The 21,058-nt window shown below is 35.6% G+C and overlaps 2 protein-coding genes across 6 annotated transcripts; both read left to right on the forward strand.

Moving 5' to 3' along the window:
* Positions 1-377: 377 nt before the first annotated feature.
* LOC117612581 (alpha-1,4 glucan phosphorylase L-2 isozyme, chloroplastic/amyloplastic-like) lies at positions 378-9,327 on the forward strand. 2 transcript variants are annotated; one of them, XM_034341271.1, is made up of 15 exons: positions 378-743; positions 1,235-1,464; positions 1,581-1,682; positions 1,848-2,024; positions 2,172-2,447; positions 2,579-2,850; positions 3,029-3,146; positions 3,343-3,717; positions 3,864-4,016; positions 4,130-4,258; positions 4,510-4,746; positions 4,850-4,926; positions 5,018-5,204; positions 5,338-5,538; positions 5,652-5,964. In XM_034341271.1, exons 1-15 carry the CDS (start codon positions 542-544, stop codon positions 5,766-5,768), a joined length of 2,853 nt encoding a protein of 950 aa, XP_034197162.1. In that variant the 5' UTR covers positions 378-541; the 3' UTR covers positions 5,769-5,964. The 2 variants fall into 2 exon arrangements, with proteins under 2 accessions (XP_034197162.1, XP_034197159.1); XM_034341268.1 differs by lacking the exon at positions 378-743 and adding an exon at positions 9,233-9,327 and having other exon boundaries at positions 1,148-1,464; positions 5,652-5,779.
* Positions 9,328-13,945: 4,618 nt separating this feature from the next.
* On the forward strand, positions 13,946-18,016 carry LOC117616726 (probable WRKY transcription factor 57). 4 transcript variants are annotated; one of them, XR_004584172.1, is made up of 5 exons: positions 13,999-14,675; positions 15,787-15,930; positions 16,229-16,668; positions 17,440-17,516; positions 17,625-18,016. XR_004584172.1 is itself a non-coding variant. In XM_034346123.1 (4 exons), the coding sequence occupies exons 1-3, from the start codon at positions 14,254-14,256 to the stop codon at positions 16,653-16,655; spliced, it is 993 nt and encodes a 330-aa protein (XP_034202014.1). In that variant the 5' UTR covers positions 13,946-14,253; the 3' UTR covers positions 16,656-16,668; positions 17,625-18,016. The 4 variants fall into 4 exon arrangements, 1 of the variants encoding a protein (XP_034202014.1); XM_034346123.1 differs by lacking the exon at positions 17,440-17,516 and having other exon boundaries at positions 13,946-14,675; XR_004584173.1 differs by having other exon boundaries at positions 15,771-15,930; positions 16,229-17,516.
* Positions 18,017-21,058: the final 3,042 nt, after the last annotated feature.

Below are 21,058 nucleotides of genomic sequence, written 5' to 3' on the forward strand. Positions count from 1 at the left end.
TTTAGTGCCAATCTACCCCTTCCGTCAACTTTTGTTAAATTTTCTATTAAAAATGGGCCCATTTGTTAAATTTTAATTCATCTGCAAATTCAAAATAATGAAGGAAAAAAAAAAGTATTTAAACCAATAAATAAAAATGAATGTGGCTATTTGGGATATGAAGGGGCAAGCAAGAACCCAAAAGAAAGAAGGTGTGAGTTGTTTGAATGGTGGGGGTAAGTAGCTAACGATAATTGCAGGCCCACTTGTGTTGGCCCAAAGTGGGAAGAGAGGTAAGGTAAACAATCAATCAAACCTTCATATACGTTTCAAGGAATCTTGATTAAATGCATAAACCCACCAAGAAAAAAGTTTCATTAGTGAGGGAAAGCGACGAATCAAAATATTTCCCTCGTTTGAAACATGAGGAACAACAAGTTTACGTTTGTGATGAAACAGCGCAGACGCAGAGCTATTTGCCCAACAAAACAAGATAAGCAGACAAAACACAAGACTCTCTCTTTCACTCATTTTCTCATTCCTCTGCTTCTAACTCCTGGCAATGGCGACTTTACCGACATCCGCACACTCAAATTTAGCTACTCAATCCAAGTTCATCTCAAGCTTCATATACTCGAACACCATAAGAAGAAATTCAAGATGGTTCTTTATCAGTACCTCTTGTTCCAGTCGAGCAAGGAGACAGCTTTGTGTGAAGACTGTGGCTACTGATCAGAAAGATGCTGCCACCCAAACCCAAGAAGGTTTGTTTGTTTTCTCAACCCTCCTCCCTAATGTTTTGTTTGCTTTTGTTCAGAGTTTTGGCTGTAATTTGGTATTATGCGATGTGCTTTTCCTTTTCTTTTTTTGGGTGGAATTTTCAATGTTTTTTCTTTACAAAGTGAAAAGAGCTGTGATTCTGTGAATGGGAAAGATTGATGCTTTCCAAGCCAATTATAGAAGTACTTGCCACCCATCTCAGCCGAGGTGGGAATTCACTTTGCTTTTATCATTCTAAGCCAAACTGGCCCATCATAGTCTCATTCAGTTTCAAAATTTCACTGCGCCGTGGGTTGCTGGATTTTGTTGTCAGTCACCAACATAATCTAGTGAAATTAATGGAGGACATTGTGTTTTCAATCTTGGACACCCCCATTCTGAATGTCAAAGGTCTTGTCCCAATTTGGACATTTAAAATTCATGAAGCTGTTATTTGATACAATTCTATAGGAATTGTTGCGTTTAAGTGTTGCAGGTAGTTTGGCCACATTTCCTCCCGATTCGGCATCCATTGCATCGATGATCAAATACCATGCAGAATTCACACCTTCTTTTTCTATTGAGTCCTTTGGGCTTCCCAAGGCATTCTATGCCACAGCAGAGAGTGTTCGTGACATGCTTATCATGAATTGGAATGAAACATATGAGTACTATGAGAAGCTGAACGTAAAGCAGGCATATTATCTCTCAATGGAGTTCCTACAGGTTCGCCATGAGTCTCACTCTTTGTCCTTCCAACGGCTGAAAATGTCTTGTGGTGTATATATTACTTGCTAAGAGTAAGGGGTATTGTTATCTATTATGTTTTTAAATTGTTGCAGGGTAGAGCATTGCTAAATGCAGTTGGTAATTTAGAGCTTTCTGGGGCTTATGCTGAGGCTTTGAAAAAGCTAGGGCACAATCTAGAGGATGTGGCTAGGCAGGTCAGATTCACTGACCATTTGATTGAGTTATGATTTCATCGTACGGATCACTTTTACATTAGTTCATTGTAACTTCCATTTCGCTTTCATTTGAGTAGCATTATCAAACACTATCCTTTACTTTGGAAAGCTCAAAATTCTGTGTTGTTAAATCTTGATTGACAGGAACCAGATGCTGCGCTTGGAAATGGGGGACTGGGGAGACTTGCTTCGTGCTTTTTGGATTCCCTGGCCACCCAAAATTACCCTGCATGGGGATATGGGCTGAGGTACAAGTATGGCTTGTTTAAGCAGCACATTACAAAAGATGGGCAGGAGGAAGTTGCTGAAAATTGGCTGGAGGTTTGATCATCTTTTGCATTGTTATGCTAGAAACTTACTTTTCCTTTGTTCTTATGCTCTTCAAGGGTAATTCAGTGATTTTTAAAGGGTCACACATGGTATTGATTTATATGATACCTGTTAATTGATTAAAGTATCTCTTATCAGATGGGAAATCCGTGGGAAATTCCAAGAAATGATGTTAGCTATCCTGTGAAATTCTATGGTGAAGTCGTTTCGGGCCCAGATGGAAATAAGCAATGGATTGGAGGAGAAAATGTCACGGCCGTTGCCTATGATGTCCCCATACCAGGGTATAAAACTAAAACCACCGTAAACCTTCGATTATGGTCAACAAAAGTTGCACCAGAAGAATTTGACTTACGTGCTTTCAACACTGGTGACCATGCCAAGGCATATGCAGCTATAAAGAATGCTGAGAAGGTTTGGATGAGCTCATCAGAATCATTAAGCTTCTTTCAAATTTGCTTTACATTGTGTTGCTTTAATTTTGTATGCGCAGGAACTGCCATAACCAACTAACAATGGTTATTTTAATCCCTTTTCCTGATTAGATCTGTTATATATTGTACCCTGGGGATGAATCTGTGGAGGGAAAATCACTTCGATTGAAGCAACAGTATACTTTGTGTTCTGCTTCTCTCCATGATATAATTGCACGTTTTGAAAGGAGATCAGGGGACCCAATGAAATGGGAAGAGTTCCCTGAAAAGGTTGCAGTGCAGATGAATGATACTCATCCAACACTCTGCATTCCGGAGTTGATCAGAATATTGATGGATGCGAAGGGCTTGAGCTGGAAGGAAGCCTGGGATATTACTCGAAGGTACTTCCTTTCTTGGTATTTTCTCAGTAGATGTGCATTAATTTACTAGCTCCTTAGCTTCAAGTTGTTGCATTCCTTGTGATCTGATGTATACACAGGCACAATGCATTGAATCCTCATTGTTACTTATACGAATTGCACTCACTTATAATTTTTTAATTCAAAACTATTATGCCAGAACTGTTGCATACACAAACCATACAGTTCTACCTGAGGCATTGGAGAAATGGAGTTTGCAGCTTATACAAGAACTGCTTCCTCGACATGTTCAAATCATAAAACTGATTGACGAGGAGGTAATATTTGAGGCCATACGCTTCAAATTTTAATCATAACCAAATCTTCATCAAGTATTCTTACTGCTGGACAAGTGCAAATGTGCTGAAGCACCTATACATACATATTTATCAGTCTCAATATTTTTATTGTATAGAACAAAAGATTTATTCTTTACTTTGTACCTTAATGTAACATATCTGATATCTTGGCCAGCTAATTCATACCATTATTGCTGAGTATGGCACGGAGGATCTTGACTTGTTGGTACAAAAACTGAGAGAAATGAGAATTCTTGATAATATCGAGTTACCTGACTCTGTCGTCGAAATTCTGAGTAAATCAGAAGAAAGTTCTGCGGTTGATCACATTGAGGAAGTTGGTAAAGAAGCTAAAGCTACTGATGAAGAAGCTCAATCGGAAGGACTGAACACCGAGAAGAAAAAGGAGGTTACATTTGAACCACATCCTAAACTGCCAAAGATGGTTCGAATGGCTAATCTATGTGTTGCTGGTGGACATGCAGTAAATGGGGTCGCTGAGATTCATAGTGAAATAGTGAAGAATGAAGTATTTAACGATTTTTATAAGGTATAAACATCAAACGGCTACTTTTTGTTCTTTGTTTCACCATAACCATCCTATTCCTACAACAACTTGAAGTGTTACTGGTAGCCTATTATTATTAATTGCATGCTTTGCTCTCCACTTGTTTTCACGTACATTACTTCTGGCAGTTGTGGCCTGAGAAATTTCAAAACAAGACAAATGGGGTGACACCAAGAAGATGGATTCGATTCTGCAACCCAGATCTAAGTAAAATTATAACCAAGTGGACTGGAACAGAAGACTGGGTAAAAGATACTGAAATCTTGGTGACCCTTGGAAAGGTAAAACATCATATCCAGACTTGTAATTGTTTGAATATTTCTGCTTGTCATGTGATTTTTCTTATATTAAACTCTCCGAGGTGATTTTTTTATTTTTGAATCTTTCTCAACAGTTTGCTGATAATGAAGATATCCAATCTGAATGGAGGGAAGCAAAAAGGAGAAACAAGATAAAGGTTGCATCCTTCCTCAAGGAAAAAACTGGTTATCTAGTCGACCCTGATGCAATGTTTGATGTACAGGTCATTCTCTGCCTCTCAAATATTTGCTCTGTTTTGTTGGCAAAGATGAAGCAATTTTTGGCTCATAAGAACTTTATCGAAGTCAATGCGTTGGCAAAGATGAAGCAATTTCTTTGAGCAATGGGATTGCCTTGGCCTTGCTTTTGCTCATCATACAACTCATTTTGATATTGTACAGCAATCTCAGTTTATTATACTCTTGTTGTGAGCTCTAGAAAGAAGAGGATAAAGTAAATCTACCACAATTTCAGGTGAAGCGCATTCACGAATATAAACGGCAGCTATTGAACATCCTGGGAATTGTTTATCGCTACAAAAAAATGAAGGAAATGAGTCCTGATGAAAGAAAAGCAAGGTTTGTTCCACGGGTATGCATATTTGGAGGAAAGGCATTCGCTACATATGTCCAAGCCAAAAGGATCGTGAAGTTCATCACAGATGTAGGAGCCACTGTGAACCACGATCAAGAGATAGGTGACCTTTTGAAGGTACGTTTTGGCTCACAAACAATACCAGCTTCACCATCATGTTCTCAGTGATGAACTAATTATTCTTTTATTACATTATTTATCTTTGATCTTGCAAGTATAGGTTGTATTTGTTCCTGACTACAATGTCAGCGTCGCAGAAGTGCTCATTCCTGCTAGTGAGCTGTCTCAGCATATCAGGTTTCTAATTCAAAGCATTTCATACAAGAACTGCTTCAATTGTCCAATTGCTTGCAGATCATTGAGCCATCAAAAACTTTGTCTGTCTCAGCACTGCAGGAATGGAGGCGAGTGGAACCAGCAATATGAAGTTTGCAATGAACGGGTGCATACAAATCGGAACTTTAGATGGTGCTAATGTTGAAATAAGGCAAGAGGTTGGAGAGGACAACTTTTTCCTCTTTGGTGCACATGCTCATGAAATTGCCGGGCTAAGGAATGAAAGAGCTCAAGGAAAGGTATCATTCAGTTAACATACTACTAGATTAGAGCTCTTGATTTGTTGTTTGATGTTTGAATATATATATATATATATATATATATATATATATATTTTCGTGTGAATAATATATGTGTGTATGCGCGCCGCAGTTTGTGGCTGACCCTCGGTTCGAAGAAGTAAAGGCATATGTGAGAAGTGGGGTTTTTGGTCCCTACAACTATGACGAACTTATGGGATCTTTGGAAGGAAATGAAGGTTATGGCCGTGCTGATTATTTTCTTGTTGGCGAAGACTTCCCTAGTTATTTAGAGTGCCAAGACAGAGTTGATGAAGCATATCGAGACCAAAAGGTGTGACTATTTATATTTGTGTTTTTGTTGCCTTCACCTTTATTATTATCATTTTCCTTGTTGAAGATTTTCTTGTTGCATTCATATATAATATGAGATATATAATGATGCAGAGATGGACAAAGATGTCGATCTTGAACACAGCTGGTTCATACAAGTTCAGCAGTGACCGTACCATTCATGAATACGCAAGAGACATATGGAGGATTGAACCTGTTGTCTTACCCTAAAGTAATCAATTGTAAGTACCCTAATTAAGCTCGGTTGTTAATTACTTAACACATTCACTCACCTATATAGGTAAGCCTAGCCAAATAAACCCCTACTTAGTGAGCTCTCTTTTCTCTTAATCTTTTAATTAGCTACTTAAAAAAATTATGGCCTTATCAAGTGCTAATCTTTGAAACAAATCGATTGCTTTTGAAATCCAACCCAAGCACACATATATAAAATATTATTCCACGTATCCTAGTCTTAGGTAGAGGAGCATGCGAAAGAGAGAATACTTATTTTTTATTGGTTAAATTTAAAAGGTATTCTCTCTTTCCCATGCTATTCTGCTTTTCTAAAGCAGCTCTTTTTGACTATAAATTAAAATCTACTTTATGGGACGAATATTTAACTTTAGGCCACGTTTGTTAGGGATGATTAGACTAGACTAGCAAAGTTGGCTACATCTCATGTACAATCAAGGCATATTATGAATATTGTTGTCTAACTTGGAGAATGAAAGATGACTATTCATAAGAGGTTGATGACTAAAACTCAGAGGCGGCCCTAGTCTAGGGCTCCCAAAGCTGAGAGGGGCACACAATTTTTTTTTATAGCCCATATATGTGTATATTTAAAAATAATAATAAATAAATAAAAGGAACCAAACCTTCAAAACTAGAAGGAGCCGTTCCTGATACGGTGGCATCTCAGCACAAATTACTTTTTGATACTCTCAAGGAAACTTCCTTACTTGGAAAACAAAGTCCAATATATATTATATATTATATAATATAACAAAAGAAAAACCAACCATAGGAAAATTAAACAAAGATAAACAAACATCCACATAAAAAAAAATAAAAAAATAAAAGATAAACCAACATGCCTTTTTTTAAATATTAAAAAAAAAATTATAAGGCAAAAAGGCTATCAAACACAACACAAGAAGACTCTCAAATGCAAGCAAATTTTTATTTTTATTTTTTGTGATTCTCTTCTTCTCCAATACCGAGTTGGAAAACAATCCTCCAGAAGATCCCACCAGTGCCTTTCTTTCAAGATTTTTATTTATTTATCAGATCTTTCAAGGTTCTTCCTTTTTTTTTTCTTTTTTTTTATAGATAGATATAGATGTATAAATTTTATAATACATTATACACATCTATAATACCTTCTTTTTCTTTATTATTTGATTCAACAAAAAAATTGGCAAAGATTCTTGTTCTTTACAATTGGAAGTTTCAAGTTAAAGAAAAGATGCTCAAAATCCAAGTTTTATTGTTATTTGTTAATTAGTTATTTGTTATTGTGTTGTGTTTATTATAAAAATTAAAAAATGCTTCCTAATAAACAACTTTATGAATCTCAAAAGCAGTGGCGAAGCCAGGATTTTGCATCAGAGGGGGTCCTTCACAAAATATTATAAAATAATTCAAATAGGAGCGTTTAAATGCTAACCGGTTAATAAGTTAATACAATACTAACTACTCAGTTTAGCCCACTTCATAATATCATTTCATTTTGATTAATCATTTATTCATTCATTACAATCATAATTGTCCTTAATTTCATATTATAAAATGCTTGAATATTAATCTCATCATCTACACTATTAAAGACTCATAAGTTAATAATTCATATTCCAACAGAGAAAAGGAATATAAAAAAAGTTCATAAATCTACCCTACTCAGACATGTAAAAGGGGAGGGAAAGAAATTACAAAGCTTAAGCTAAACTTAAACGAAAGAGGAAGAGAAAGAGAATGAAAAAAATTAGGAGTTTTTAGTGCAAATATCATAACATAACCTAATAGGTTTAATTGAAAGTAGAAAAGTGATTAAGAAGTTTATTGGTTAATTTGTAGACAAAAATAACCTAATATATTGTTTATTTTAAAATAAATATCACAAATATAATATAATATAATATAATATAATATTTAAATACAATGGGTAAATAGATTGAGGGGGGGCTTGGGACCACACTGGTCCCTAGATGGCTCCGCTCCGCCCCTGCTCAAAAGACAAAAAAGAAAAAGAAGAAGAAATTTTCCAATTGTAAGAGGATTTTTGAATAACTATTTTGTTAAAAATATCAATGCTTCACTTGAAAATTTACCAAATGCATATGATCAGTGTTTAATATTGATAAAAATTGTAATTTTAGTGTTTATTTGTCTAAAGGAGCACACCAGGGCCTTTGAAAACCCTGGACCGGCTCTACTAAAACTTATCCCTCCTAGTCTCACCATTTTCAAAGAGATTAGGGGAATAAGTTTTAGTCATTAACCTCTTATAGATAGTTTCAATTCTTCCTCCAAGTTAAACAACAAATCCATATTACACCTTAAATGCACATAAAAAATAGGCACGTTACTAATCTAGTACTCTCTATCAAACAAGCCTCAAGTGGTTTAATTTGCTGGAGTTAATAATTAGCTTACCATTTTTGTGAAAGTTGTTGTAAAGATCCCCTCGGAAGTTCTGTGAGATTCGTAAAGATAAATGTTTATACCACTAAAAAAAGTGGATTGAAATTGGCCGCGAGATAATATAAATATAAATATAGAAAAAATGCCTGTGGGAATATGATTCCTTTATTACAAAAAAAAAAAGTTGTTCTGGAACTCATTCTCTTGATTTCTTTATTGACATGCATATACAACTCACCTATGACCTAGAGTTCCTAGGCCAACAACACCACTTTTAAACACACTACTTTAATAATTCGATTGTTAACTGCAACTGATGTAATCTGGTCCATCTCCACCCTATTCCAACTATAATTACGCACAGAAAAAACTAAAGCATAAAAAGGTGCGGACGGGAAAACTCAGAGACATGACTTAAAGATATCCCAAGCACGATCAGAATTCTAGTGGAACTTGCCCTACCTATATATAGATAGTTCACGAGTGTGAAATAGCTAGGGCGCCTTGTGTTTGTTTTGCCCTACCTAGCTACCTGTTGGAACGTACGATTTTTCAAGCCATCGATCTCATGCAGAAATAGAGATTATTATCTTGATTACAGAATGTAATTAAGTGTTTTTTTTTTTCCCCGGATCATATGTTAAGCTTATGATGTGATTAGGCTCTTTATATGTAAAAGGTGTGAAACCCTTTTGAATTAAACAAATTAAACTTTTGCGAGGTGGTCCATCCTTCAATTTCATAGCTAGCAGGGAGATGAGAGAGAGAGAGAGAGAGAGAGAGAGAGAGAGCAGTGCATTGTATATAATATCATAAAGCAACCCCACTTAATTAAAAATGATTCTAAAGCTAAAGTTAAAATATAAAAAAAGGTACACTCCAACAATTATTTGTGCATGAAAGCTAGCTAGCATTTGGTTCATTCATGCATATACATATGATGATTTGGTATAAATTTCACTTCCCCGACATGCATATTTTTTTGTGAGCAGTTAAGATTCTGCAGAAGAATATCTTTTGGCCTAAATGTGTCTGTGTGTCACTTTCAGTTAGGGTTTCGCAAAGGGAACAAAAAATGGTTGTTGAAGCTAGAATCATGGCATTTGTGCCTCCACTATGAGTGTAATCATTATAATTTACTAACAATGGAAACTTATGATTATTTATGCATCAAGGTTCAATGCTTCTGGTTAATCTTGGTATAATTCCCTTGACCCACTTTTGCTTATATAATTGACCACTGTATCTAATCTTTACTTCCTGTAACCCTAATTTTTCGGTGCCGGCCGGTTGTAGATTAACATCTTTTTTTCTTTCTGATTAGGAGAGAATTTATCATCAAATTTACACTGGGATAGGGGTTACAATACTTGTCAATAAATCACCATAAGTAGAAAAAAAACAAATGGTCCCCTCCCAATACTCACAAATCTTGAGCAGCTAATACGGTTCATTAATAAAGTGTGAATATGATGAAAAGGATATCTAATCTCAAATCACAATTGGCGCTGCTGCTGATCAATGATGACCAACATGAACCGCAAATGTTTGGTACGGCCTGAGAAGCCTACCTAGCTAGTTTGCGTTATATATATTTTTTGTTTTGTCAAAGAATGCATCATGGAGTTTTAAACTTGAGACCAATAATTTACAAATCATCAAAGTTTTTTTTTTGGGGACTGGACTCCGGTATTAACCCACCGTCCATTAATTGAATTTAAAAAATTTGTATTAACACATTAATTATTGCAGTAGGGATATGGGATGCAGATTGATAGGAGCTTGATGGGACGCAGATTCATGATTAGCATACATTAATCCATAACGTTTTGATAGGCACCTTATATAATAAGAAGATTAAACTCTGGGAACTGTAGAATACATATATTATATCATTTATATACGACTTCACATGCATGCAAATTAATGAGTCATGACAAATTGACAATGACCGAAATAAAGGTAAGGAAAAAAAAAATTAATCCAAGGAACGCGGTATCTTGTTTGTTTTCAACTTTCACTCGATTATAATTTCCAAATGCTTTTTTGCTCCTTCACGTTTTCTTTAAATTTCTACTTTCTACCAAACAATTATATTACATGAATATATATATGATATGGGTGGTGGTGGTGGGGGTGGTTTGGTGACTTGTGAATGTGATGTTACTTTATCCAACGAGCTGATTCTGGAGTTTCAATTGAAGCTAGGATACATGTTTTAGGCTTTTAGCCAGTCACTTTCGTTTCTTTTCTTTCTTTTAGGTGCAAGATAATGCGGCACAGTGCACGCGTCTTCATCTAAAATAGCTACTACAATTCAATACAAACAAAATCTACAATAGCTGCGATCCAATATCAAATTTTCTGTGTCATGGCTCATAATCGTGGGTTTAAAAAGGCATATTTGCAGCTCCTTTCTATATCAAATTTTAAAGTTTGAGAAAAATTATGTCTGTCTAGCTAGGTCTAAAGTCCGACCCAAATTTTCTGAAACATAAGAAAAATTATATCGTTATTCTTGTGCCATCGACAAACATCAATTCAGGATTAAGAATTTAGAGTTCAAATCAGTTTAAGAAATGTGGAAAATAGCATTGGTGCAATTAAAAGATGAATTTTCTTTAGCGATGGCACAAGGATAAACAATTTATGCTCTTTTTGGGTCATTATATTATCAAGCCTCCAAAAACTCCAGCAATAAAATATTAAAATAAGATTAAGATTGAAAATCATATTCTTGAAAGTGATTTTGAAATTTCAAATGGTCCAACTTGCTTTTTATTTCTTGTCCGTTTTAGCAAGAAGGATTTATATCTATATTTAACCATTTATAAATAAAATCGTATGCCTAGCTAAGCTAACTAGGTGGGTAAAGAGCGACCCAACTCCACCAGTTGTGCCGGGGATATGGTAGCTTGGACCCCATCCTAACCTATAGCCTATAGCCTATCGACACACCACCAACTAAGCAAACATTTGCAAGTTGTTTTTAATTATACATAATACATTATTATAATTTTTAACAAGGTAATAATTGTTCTGAGAATTATAATAAATTAATAATCAAATAATAGAACCGGTGGAGGCAAAACAGGGAGATGGCGAGGGTCCTCACTGATCTGCACTGTATGCTGATTGATGACATTACAAATTTTGGATGTTTGACCTCTCGTGAAATATTTCTCTATTTCTATTGCGTTGTCCCGTTCTTTTTATTTTTCTTTTTTAATAAGTAACATGAAGAATGAGATAGGAAGAAGGAGACAATAAAACGGGTAGAGAAGTTTTTCTCCCACTAAAATATCAATTCAACCATACAAATTCAGATTCTCTCACAATTTCCAAATGATTTCAGGTGCTTTGCTTTCGAGCTAAATTCCACATCTGATTACTAATTCAACTTGGTACATACAGTAAATTTTACTTATGAGACTTGAGCTGTAAGTAGGGGTGCAAGTTGGATTGGAACTTCACATTCCGATTCGAGAATTTCTAAATTTAAAAAATTCAAATTAATTTCGACATTCAAAAGTTCTTAAATCTGAAAATTCTAAAAAGAAAGAAAGAAATTAAAATTAAAATGTCAAGATTCCGAAAATTCTAAAAATGGATCGAAACCCTTCGGATTGAAATTGAAATCCACTTATTATGATCCGATCTGTCAGAAAATTTAGGTTGATGTGCGTAGGTCAAGATTTATTGAAAGCAATGAGTCCAACAGGGTTAAAGGACCCCTGATATTTTTAGGGCAAGGGATGCTATTACTGTATCTGGGGAATCCACTAAACCAGTCAATCAAGGGTTCCACAATCCCACAAGTGGACGATTCAAAAGATTACAAAGCATTCATGTTTGTTATTGTAACCATCGACCGATCCCATTACCCCACGTTACCTAATTTGTTATCTACATAAAATCTTGTGAGATGACACTGTGGGGCCCCAGTTCCTACCTCCCCCTTCTAACAGTACACGTGCGTTCATACGGTATCTCCCGCTCGCATGTGGGCCCTGGCCTTATAGATGCTTCAAAAGAGGAGAAACGCTGGAACGTGAAGCAGGCGATCCTAGCTCTTTCACAATAAACTTGTAATTTGGAAAGTGGGGTTGAAATTGACGTGCTTGCTTGAGGCTCAAGTAGTTTTTTTTTTTTTTTTTTTTTTCCTTGCTTGAATAAACTAAGAGATTCGGATATCAGTCTTTGGATTAATTAAGTAACGGGGAAATGGTATTTTAATTTGAGTAATAATTTGGTCCAAAAATAAAGATTTATAACTTTATTAAAAGATAATAGAATGATTATTGTGTTTGGTATGGACATAAATCTTCCACGTCAGAGGTTTCTGATATGGACCAGATATTCCAACGGAGCCCATGGCTTCCAAACTAGTGTTTTCTATTCATCCAGTGAAACCCATAAAAATTAGGGTGGGGCAGATCTCCACTCTTTCTATATTCCAAAGGAAATTGAATAATTGGAGATGAATATTTGTTTTATCGGTGATGAAGAAGAAAGACAAACAAAGGTGTATAAAAGGGGATTAACTTTATTTCAAAAATAGTTTATGGAAATGATAATGAATTTACTCATAACTTTTAATCATGGTGTAGCAATACCCGCTTCACTTGATGCATGTCATCTAACATGTGCTATTTATATTAATCATGGTAAATCTTTAAGCATTAGTTGGTGATTTCTTTAAAGGCTCGTTTGCGAGTAATTCTGAATAAATCAATAATCATTTAAGCCCTAGAAGCATCCTACGAAAACATTTATCATGAGGTTTTTCAAAAAAGGCACTTTTACACAAATGCAGCTCTAATTTTCCGTTAAATTGGTAAAGAAAACAGATTAAAAGTTGATGATACGACTTGTGTTTGTATGGAGTTTTTGTAATGTTAGTCGTGGAAACATTATTTCAATTATTGGTGTTGTTCAGTCATGGAAGATAATGTTTCATGGGTGTAGAAAAGGCGTGAAATAAATTGAGAATAGGGGAATTGGGTAAGCACAAGCACGTACATCATTGCAATAGTCGTACAATATAACTATTTATGTACAATCATACATATATATATATATATATATATATGTCTTCACTATCACTATTTAAGATCTAGCTTCTTCTTTTTGGTGCTTGCAAAAAAAATTATATATATAGTTTTTGGGACTCAAAATTTCCATTCAAATGAATCAAACTTCATAACACTCTTTTGGTTAAGTTCCTTATCAATCTTAGACCAAATCAAGCTCTCTCCAATTCAGATCAATGTGTATATCATTTGCAAAATGAACGATTCTTTCAAGCCTGAACATGATGCGCAACGGACAAAAATATATAAAATTTGGATGTAAAATTCAAATTGAATTGAATTAATAAAGAACTTAGCCATAATAGCGAGACTGGCATTGCTAATGATCCACACCAGAATGATAATTTGTACGTGTTGCATATACACATAAGGTATGAGATTCACAAACTCATCAATATCATCAAGTCACCATACATCCGACCCATGCAACATTAGGCATCCCACATTACCAAGTGGCATATAATATAATATAATATATATATTTATATAATACAAATAATAATAAATATTTATTGGACTTAAAATATATATTGAAGCGTGTGGGGGCCATTTTAGCCGGGGCTGTCCTGCTTGCTTAAATATGAGCCTCCCGTACTATACTGAGAGGTTGACGGCGATTTTTCTAACTTATCTTTTTTCTATTCCCCTCTCTTTCTTTCTTTCTTTCTCTTCTTATTAATTTGATTCCTTTTTTCAATTTCCACTTCTCTCTCTCTCTCTCTCTCTCTCTCTCTCTCTCTCTCTTCAGTAGGAAAATTGAATTGCAATTTGCCACTGTACATTGATGAGACTAAAGCTTTCAAGCCCCTCCCCACCCTTCAAAAAGTTCAAAAACTACGCGTCCTTTCCAACACTCACACTCACACGCACAACCAAACACCCCAAAACCCTAATCTCGCTCTCTCTGGCATCTCTCTTCAGATTCATGCTCAATTTTCACAGCCGATTACAATCTCAACCGATCCTGGTCGATTCTCATGGACGACGACAAAGACAACCGCGATCCAGCTAGAACGACCGAGTTCACGACTCAGTCCACCTGGCCACTCGACCCGGACAGCGCCTACTTCTTCGCCAGCCACGACGTCAGAGACAACACACTCCTCACCGAATTCGGCTGGAACTTCCACCCGGATGGCTCCAGACCCGACGGCTTTTCGGAACTTGACCCGATCGGAACCCGCGACATGTCCGATTTGGCGGCAACTAGTAGCCAGCTTGTTGCGGACTGCTTACGACCCGCCGACAGCAGCAGCAGCAGCACCGCGGCGTTTCGGAACTCCAACCCGGCCCCCTTCGTCGGATCCGCTTCGACGAACCCGTCTGTTTCGTCGACCTCCAGCGAGGATCCGCCGGAGAAATCAACGGGGTCCGTCGGCAAACCACCGCCCGAGATACCGTGAGTGGGTTTCAATGATTAATGGCTTAAATGCGTAATTAACTTGTTTTTCCGTGGGCTAAGCTGTGCCAGGTATCTCTTTACAAAATCAATCAATAATTGAATTCGAAAATGAAAAAGAGAGAGAGGGAGGGAGGGAGGGAGGGAGTTTGGGTGCAATCTGCAAAAATCTGCGTCCGTACGGTCTAGAAAGTAGAAAATTCTGCGCACACAGAAATCAGAAAACACAACAGAATATTACCAACAGCATAATAATAATGATAGTAAAGTTCGCTTCATTCATGCAAGTTGGGGTGGCATTTTCGTAATTTTCAACACGAGAAGGGAATTGAGCGAAATTAAAGGGCTGCAGTTTTTGTGCACTCGAAAACTGCCGTTATTACGGCGGGAATGGCGTGCCATAACTTTTCACGCTTTTGGGTAAAATAATTCTGTGTCTTTTTTTTATATATATTTTTTATAAAATATTTGTTCTCGCAAATTACTAAAATGTTTAGAACGAAGATACTAATTAATCAGCCTTTTAAATAATTTTTAGTTTATTTGTTTATTTAAAATCTTTGTTCTTGCTGTAGTGTCCTAGCATTTGCGTCATAATGTGATGAATGCATGCGACATATTTGTCTCCAAGTTGCATGCTATAATACAATGCTTAGTGGTGTGATTTTATCATAATATTCTTGGATGGGATTCTTCTTTATTTGTGGTCCATTTTATTGTTACAGTTCTTCCTAATAATGGTGGCTTATAATTACATGTACCATATCATTCTGATGATCTTAGAGAGCCTACACTGCATGGTTCTATACTCTGCATGCCTCCTCATGTGAAGTAAGAGCTACAACATAAGCAAAATCATTTACGGTTTCGTTTCGAAAAACTCTAATGAACAAGAATTACAATGCACATTCACTTTAGATTTCTATGTAAAATTCATAGAATGAATGCATGGATTTTAATAGCATTACAAAACATGACTTATTATAAGTAACTTTAGCATTCCTGTTTGTTTTAAAATAGACATGAATTCATTCACTAAGTTTTGCTTTTTCCTTTTGGATTTTCAAGATATTGTTTTTATTGTGATAATTGTAGGTAAAATATTTTGTAGGAGTAAGGTTAAAAAGAAGGGGCAGAAGAGAATCCGGCAGCCACGATTTGCATTTATGACAAAAAGTGAAGTTGATCATCTTGAGGATGGCTACCGCTGGCGGAAATATGGACAGAAAGCTGTCAAAAACAGTCCCTTTCCAAGGTCTGCAACTTTTGAATTAACTAATTATATCTGGAGACCAAAACTTTACATTGTTTTTTCAGTATTGATTTCATTTCAAGTAATTCTGTAGGTTTCAAGGCAATTTGTTGGTTTGAAAACACAGGGATCGCATATATATATATATATATATATATATATATATATATATATACTGAATATGATAAATTGATGAGAGTGAGAATAACATTGTCCTCCAATGATTTTACGAAATTACATTTCATAATCCGAACCGTTTAATTTCTTTGTTACACTCTCAAGTCAAGCGGGTGTTTTGCAGGAGCTACTATCGCTGCACAAATAGCAAATGCACAGTGAAGAAAAGGGTTGAACGTTCCTCTGAAGATCCCACAATTGTAATTACGACGTACGAAGGCCAACACTGTCATCATACTGTTGCATTCCCCCGGGGCGGAGTGATTGCTCAAGAATCTGGGTTTGCAGGCCACCATTTGGCTCAGCTGCCTCCAGTCAGCTCACACTTCATGTATTATCCTGCAATTCAACCCAGAGAACGAGTTAGTCCTGTTAACTTGACAAGAACGACTTCGCACCAATTAGCATCCCCACGTGGTGATGATGAGGATGATGATGATCAAGCTGCAGAAGGAGGATCATCCCACTGCCTTGATCCACAGACAACTGCAGTTCCTACAGATGAAGGGCTTCTTGGGGACATTGTACCTCCTGGGATGCGTAATCGATGAGATGGGTAAAACGGTAATTATACACCCATTCACTTGAATTATTTAATTGAATCGAATCGAATCAATGAAGTGATCACCTTGCTAGGTAGGTTGCACGCATTACTAGAATATGGAAAGCAAAACCCTAAGTCATCGAATGATGATGAAGCTAGAAAAAAAGAAAGAAATGAAATGATGATGAAGCTAGCCTAAGAAACATAGCAAGTTGATCTGGAATATTGAAACATTACTTTAGGCGCATGAACGAAACAATTTACCTTTTAAATTCTGGAATCCATGGTTGGACTGCCAGGAGATCGCAAAAAAGAAAAGCAAAAGCGTCGGGTATATATATATATATGAGTGGTTCTTAATCTATGTGACCCGATTTTGACTATAATATCTTTCCTTTTTGATGTGAAAATGTAACTGTATCTATATATGCACCACCACTATCAACATCATGTACTTGTCATTGGCTACAAACTTATCTGCTACGCTTGGGATCTAGTGCTAGCTAGTTCACTATATATCTTATCTTTGATCATTACAATTTACATGCCCCCGTACTTTAATTATCATCCTTCCACACCACATCTATTATTCAGCTTTCTCCTCTCCTCTCTCCTCTCCTCTTTCAAGTTTCTTTCATTCAACCAAAACAAAGCCAGCAGCTCTAGCTAAATCCATAATGCTTTATTATATCTTTTTCTTATTCAACCTCTGCTGTGGTATTCTTGGAAGCCTTCTATGTTATTTCAGCCTCGTCCGCCAAATTTCATTTCTTCAAATACTTTTTTGCAAGGAGGTGGCGCACTAACTAAGAATATATATACACACACACCGGGAACATTTGGGATGAGCCAAAAACTTTTTAAAAAGGTAAAGAAAACAAGCTTAAAAAAAGAAACGTATACAAAAGTCTATTCTATATGATGAGGGTTTTGTAAATGGGACCTAATTATTACCTAAATATTATTTGTTGTGTAGCATTGATCTTATTCAAGCTTGGTCAACGTCGCCATATATATATATATATGCATGCATGCATATGCGGGTAGCAGCTGCAGTGCAGTATCTTCAGCTTTATAGTATTATCAGGAGCATGCGCATCTTCCAAAATCCAACAGAGCCAAATATATATATCTTTATATCGGAGGAGATGACTGTGGTCTGGTCCATGACCTCTAGCTTTGCATGTGACTGATCTGAGCACCATGAGACTCTTAATCCCTATTGTTGTGTATATAATTTAAATTAATTAAACATCCCAATTATTCATGCACAATCATGTAGGTAGTCCACCGTTTAATTACGATATTTAATTATAAACTCAGATCTGATCTTATATATTCAGTCTAATTCACTTTTGGATGATTAAACATTATATTATATAATGTGCATATATGTATACAGATTTTTTCTTATGCGGATGTTCGCACGTTATTACCATGCAGATGTCTTATATTTTCTATATTCTTCTATGTATTATTACCATACAAACGTCCGAATAGAAGAAGAATTGAATTTATGTAATATCGAACATGCATATGGTTATAAGAATGTTGTGGATATCATATACATGCACCTCCTCGTCGACAGGTTTATGAATTAATACTCATCTTCAACCTTAGAATTAATTAGGGAAGTTAATTGGTATGATCCTTGAAACAAGTTGTTTCGTACATAAAGATTTCGTTAGACTCTGAATTGCCCTAGTTCTAGTTGTTGACTGAGTTACGTGGACTTGCGTACGTGTTGGTTGCCCTAGTTTCTAGTTGCCGTTGCCGACATTGCTTTTTTATTTTTACTTATTATTATTTTTAACTCTTCCTTTTCACCTTATATCTCTATTTTTTTAATTCCGTTGCCGCAATTACGTTTCTTTTAATCCCGGCCCAGTGGCGAAAAGTGGCAATTACACAAGTTAACCCGTGCGCTCTTTACCGAAATTGTTTGTTAATTGTCGGCTAATCTAACGCTGGAGAAGTTTATTATTGTGCCCACCTACCTACTTAGCTTTTCCATGCATGTATATATAGAGAGCTTTAATTAAGAGATACTTTAAATAAGCTTATTTGAGGGTATAAGTCCACTCCGCATTGTATTTCACTAATTCAAACCGTCTATTTTTTAGATAATCATTCAAAGATCACCTCTACAAAAAATCACTTAAATCCGATATTATTTGACCACCTAATTGAGTTATTGAAATTTTAATACTTTCTTGAAGCACCGTGTTTATTGATTTTATAGGACACAATTGGATGTCAAAATGGTCCGATTTATCTAATTTTTTGCAGGGATGTAATTAAAAAAATAGATGGTTTGAATCGTTGAAAAAACAATTCGTAAGGAACCCTAAATGGTGTCCCTCAATAGAAGGGGACTATATATATATATATTAATGGTTCAATTAACAAATAATTGAGGAAGTAATCAGTGGAAGCCTAATTTAGTTTGGTGATGGTTAAAAATTGATAAATCTTCAACGTAAACTTTCCTTCAAGGCAAAATAAGAAAATAAAAAAGCTGGGAATTCATTAACAAGTTTTGGCAGTCAACAACAGTAATAGGATAATGAGCAGAGAGGTAAATTGTGGTGATGTCATGTCATGTAGAAAGGCTTCCATGTAATAGGGATAGTAATCCTGAATTTTTTAGGGCCAGGGCAAGCTAGTTAAATCTTAAGTGCTAGTTGACTCTCATTTTTCAATCAAGATTTAACTTATTCGACTTAATTAAAAATTTAACATTCAAGACAAATAAATTATATAAATTCAATCCAATGAAATGTCAATACTTCAAATAATAAACAAAGAATAACATAACTTGAAATTTGAGAAATCCCTCTCCTCAACAATAAACTTTAAACTTCCAAATTTACAATCAATTATTGCTTAAAAGAGTTGAAACACCCCATGTTATTATTTTTTAAAAAAAATATTAAAATAACATACCTCTTTATAAAGTTAAAAAAAAAAAAAGGAGTCCTTTAGATAGTGGGCTCTGAGCAGTCACACTGACTACTCTTTTAAAAGCTGAATAATATTATAACACACATAATAATATTATTACGTAACATAATATTATTGGTCGAAAATTATACTATTTTGCTATTCGATTGCAACTAATGCCATACCCACGAGTCACGACAATTAAATTGAAATGAAGAGTGTGGTGTAGTCGGTGTTTGGCTTGAGTGTGAGCAGAGCAGAGGAGGACGCGTGCCGTATTGACCAAGTCCTGGTCCTGAGTCAGTGAGTCAGTTGTCCAAATCGAAATCAATATGGGGAATGGACGGACAGAGAAAGACAAGAGATAAAAGCGGCGTCTCACCGGCCTCTATGTACGGGAGCCCAGAACCAACCAACTTCCTTGTCTCCTCCTCCTCCTCTCCCTCCTCGATGGATGGCATATCAGTTATTATTTATTTATTCATGGGCGATTACGTACGTGGTGTGCCTATCCTCCTAACGGATTAACAGTCAGTATCAATTTAAAGCTGTTTTATATTATTAGAATTTGATTAGCTCTCATAATCACTGTAAAACTAAAATAATTTACTCCAATGAGTTTATATTAATTATATAAACATTTGGTTAGGCCATCTCCATCAACCCAACTGCAATTGATTGAGAGAGAGAGAGTGACACCACAAATTATATAAATAAATAAATCCTCTACATTTTGACCTTTTAGGTTATAAAGAAGGAAGGAAGATATCATATAAGAGTATCTCTAGAAGAGTCTCTAAATTTTAGTTAAATTCTAGTTAAAATAGCTAGAAAGTCATTATAGCAAACCACTAAAAATGTGTTTTCTCCAACAATGTTCTCTAATTTGGCTAATTTGAAATATTTTATTATTATTTTCTCTTTCTCTTTCCTCCTCTTTTTATTTTTATTTTTATCAAATCTCTTTCTTCCTCTTTTTCTTGCAAATCCAATATATTTATTAAAATAAGTAGAACCCAACCTCACCAATCTCCCAAATGTCTCTATCTCTCTCTTCTCTTAGCCAAATTCTCTCTCATCCTTGCTACATAGTTGGTTCTCCAAAATAGAGAGCCAAGTAGAGAGTCGAGGAGGATTTTCCTTCTTTTTAACTAATGTATTTAGGAATGAGGGGATAGAGAGTCTGTTGAAGATGCAAGTCAATCTCTTTTGGCTGTTTCATTGCTATAAAACTTCCTTTTGTGTTTCTAAATTGGTATCCAACAAATTATTGCCACTATATTTAATTTATTTCTTGTACCTTCTGGAATCACACCTTATTTTTGTTGCTAAAAAAAAAAAAAAAAAGCATGTTATATTCTGAGCTAAGGCCTTTTTGTGGCTTGGGCCTGGTTAGATATACTCGCTATGAATTTGAGATTCGAGAGAGGCCCATCTATGGAAAATCAAACCCTACATCTACCGGCC

The sequence above is a fragment of the Prunus dulcis genome, chromosome 1, assembly GCF_902201215.1.
Source record: "Prunus dulcis chromosome 1, ALMONDv2, whole genome shotgun sequence".
Lineage (NCBI taxonomy): Eukaryota > Viridiplantae > Streptophyta > Magnoliopsida > Rosales > Rosaceae > Prunus > Prunus dulcis.

Coding starts and splice junctions, on each gene's coding strand:
- LOC117612581 (XM_034341271.1), top strand. CDS start 542: ATGGCGACTTTACCGACATCCGCACACTCAAATTTAGCTACTCAATCC. Junction 1,465..1,580: donor TCTCAATGGAGTTCCTACAG/GTTCGCCATGAG, acceptor AAATTGTTGCAG/GGTAGAGCATTGCTAAATGC. Junction 2,025..2,171: donor TTGCTGAAAATTGGCTGGAG/GTTTGATCATCT, acceptor ATCTCTTATCAG/ATGGGAAATCCGTGGGAAAT.
- LOC117616726 (XM_034346123.1), top strand. CDS start 14,254: ATGGACGACGACAAAGACAACCGCGATCCAGCTAGAACGACCGAGTTC. Junction 14,676..15,786: donor AAACCACCGCCCGAGATACC/GTGAGTGGGTTT, acceptor AATATTTTGTAG/GAGTAAGGTTAAAAAGAAGG. Junction 15,931..16,228: donor AAAAACAGTCCCTTTCCAAG/GTCTGCAACTTT, acceptor GGTGTTTTGCAG/GAGCTACTATCGCTGCACAA.